At 53.2% G+C, this 2,500-nt stretch overlaps 1 protein-coding gene across 3 annotated transcripts in view; it reads right to left on the bottom strand.

Moving 5' to 3' along the window:
• LOC143288641 (uncharacterized) overlaps positions 1-2,500 on the bottom strand; it is a 30,205-nt gene that overhangs the window by 15,443 nt on the left and 12,262 nt on the right. For all 3 annotated transcript variants that reach the window (XM_076597304.1, XM_076597305.1, XM_076597306.1), the window contains 2 exons: positions 2,393-2,500; positions 1,243-1,382 (listed from right to left, as the gene is read on the bottom strand). The exon at positions 2,393-2,500 is cut by the window's right edge and continues 373 nt beyond it. In XM_076597304.1, coding sequence (XP_076453419.1) covers positions 1,243-1,382; positions 2,393-2,500 — 248 coding nt within the window. The remainder of the gene's footprint in view (positions 1-1,242; positions 1,383-2,392) is intronic.

The following is a 2,500-nucleotide window of genomic DNA, read 5'->3' as shown; positions in this document are numbered from 1 at the left end:
GTGTCTCCATCTCTCTCTGTCTCTCTGTCTTCCCTTCTCTCTGTGTCTCCATCTCTCTCTTCTCTCTGTCTTCCTCTCTCTCTCTGTGTCTCCATCTCTCTTGTCTCTCTGTCTTCCTCTCTTCTCGTGTCTCCATCTCTCTTGCTCGCTCCTCTTCTTCCTTCTCTCTCTGTGTCTCCATCTCTCTCTCTCTCTCTGCTCTCCTCTCTCTTCTCATCTCTCTTCTCTCTGTGTCTCCACTCTCTCTCTCTCTCTCTGTCTTCCTCTCTCTCTCTCTGTCTCCATCTCTCTTTGTCTCTCTGTCTTCCTCTCTCTCTCTGTGTCCCCATCTCTCTCTCTCTCTCTGTCTTCCTCTCTCTCTGTGTCTCCATCTCTCTTTGTCTCTCTGTCTTCCTCTCTCTCTCTGTGTCTCCATCTCTCTTTGTCTCTCTGTCTTCCTCTCTCTCTGTGTCTCCATCTCTCTTTGTCTCTCTCGCTTGCTCTAGTTTCATCCCCGTCTCTCTGTCTCCCTTTCTCTCTGTCTCATCCCCTCGCTCTCTGTCTCCCTTTCTCTCTGTCTCCCTTTCTCTCTGTCTCACCCCCTCGCTCTCTGTCTCCCTTTCTCTCTGTCTCCCTTTCTCTAGCTTACTTTGTCTCTATTTTTCTCTCTCGCTTACACGTTCTCTGTCTCTGTCTGTCTCTGTCTTTCTCGCCCTCTCTCTCTCTCCGCACCTCACTTTTTACGCACCTTGGACACGATATGGTGACAGACTGTTGACACATAATACTCATAGCCTACTAATAATGTTGGCGACGAAGACGACTACGACGACGATGATGATGATGATGAATACACACACACACACACACACACACACACGCATACGCACACGCGCACACACACTTGCACGCGCGCACACGCACAAACAAGCACACACACACACACGCAAACACACACACACACACTTGCACGTGCGCACACGCACACACAACACACACACACACACTTGCAAACACGCACACACACACAGACACAGACACAGACACACACACACACACACACACACACACACATACATACATACAGGCACTGCAAACCTACTGGAAACAGATAAGACAAACATATCAAACACACACACAGCCAGACACACACACACACACACACACACACGGATAAGACGAGCAGACAAACAGACAGACAAACAGACAGAAAGACAAAGATTGAGACAGACAGACAGAAGGACAGACCCGGAAGGAACTGACCGTGCTGACAGAGAGTGTGAGCACTGTTGGCGGTGTCTTTCCACATCTGTGACAGGACCATCGAGTTCAAATCTCCTTCCCGGCAGCCCTCGGTGTTGTCATGGAAACACGTCGTCACGTGGTCGTCCCGCTGCGTGGCGCTGGACACAGAATAAAGGGAGTTGATCAAAAAAGAAAAGAAAAGGAAAAAAAAAAAGATGGTGATAATGACACTGTTGACAATGATGACGACGACGAAGAAGAAGAAAAAAGAGAAGGAGAAGGAGGAGGAGGAGGAGGTGGTGGTGGTGGTGGAGGGGGAGGAAGAAGAAGAAGAAGGAGGAGGAGGTGGTGGTGGTGGTGGAGGGGGAGGAAGAAGAAGAAGAAGGGGGAGGAGGTGGTGGTGGTGGTGGTGGTGGTGGAGGGGGAGGAAGAAGAAGAAGAAGAAGGGGAGGAGGAGGAGTGGTGGTGGTGGTGAAGGGGGGAAGAAGAAGAAGGAGGAAGAAGAGGAGGAGGAGGAGGTGGTGGTGGTGGTGGTGGTGGTGGTGGAGGGGGAGGAAGAAGAAGAAGAAGAAGGGGGAGGAGGTGGTGGTGGTGGTGGTGGAGGGGGAGGAAGAAGAAGGAGGAGGAGGAGGAGTGGTGGTGGTGGTGAAGGGGGGAAGAGAAGAAGGAGGAAGAAGAGGAGGAGGAGGAGGTGGTGGTGGTGGTGGTGGTGGAGGGGGAGGAAGAAGAAGAAAGAGGAGGAGGTGGTGGTGGTGGTGGAGGGGGAGGAAGAAGAAGAAGAAGAAGGGGGAGGAGGTGGTGGTGGTGGTGGTGGTGGAGGGGGAGGAAGAAGAAGGAGGAGCAGGAGGAGGAGGAGTGGTGGTGGTGGTGAAGGGGGGAGGAAGAAGAAGGAGGAAGAAGAGGAGGAGGAGGAGGTGGTGGTGGTGGTGGTGGAGGAGGACGACAGGGGGAGGTGGGCAGGGGGAGAAGAAGATGAAGAAGAGGAAGAGAGGAAGAAGAAGAAGGAGAAGGAGGAGGAGGATAAGAAGAAGCACACACACACACACACACACACACACACACACACACACACTAACCCCACTGACACACACTCATACCCACACACTGACACACATACACACGCCTCCCCCTCACCCACCCGAACCCGAACTGGAGCCAGTGCACTCACAGACACACGTTGACCAAGGAGTCCCCAGTGTCTCCGTCAGAGGCCGCCCTGTCCACCTGTGTCTGCCTCTGGTGCACGCAGGCACGTGCAGCGGCCACGTCACACACG

This window comes from Babylonia areolata, chromosome 12, assembly GCF_041734735.1.
Source record: "Babylonia areolata isolate BAREFJ2019XMU chromosome 12, ASM4173473v1, whole genome shotgun sequence".
Lineage (NCBI taxonomy): Eukaryota > Metazoa > Mollusca > Gastropoda > Neogastropoda > Buccinidae > Babylonia > Babylonia areolata.
This window is presented reverse-complemented; position numbering and strand designations above follow the sequence as displayed.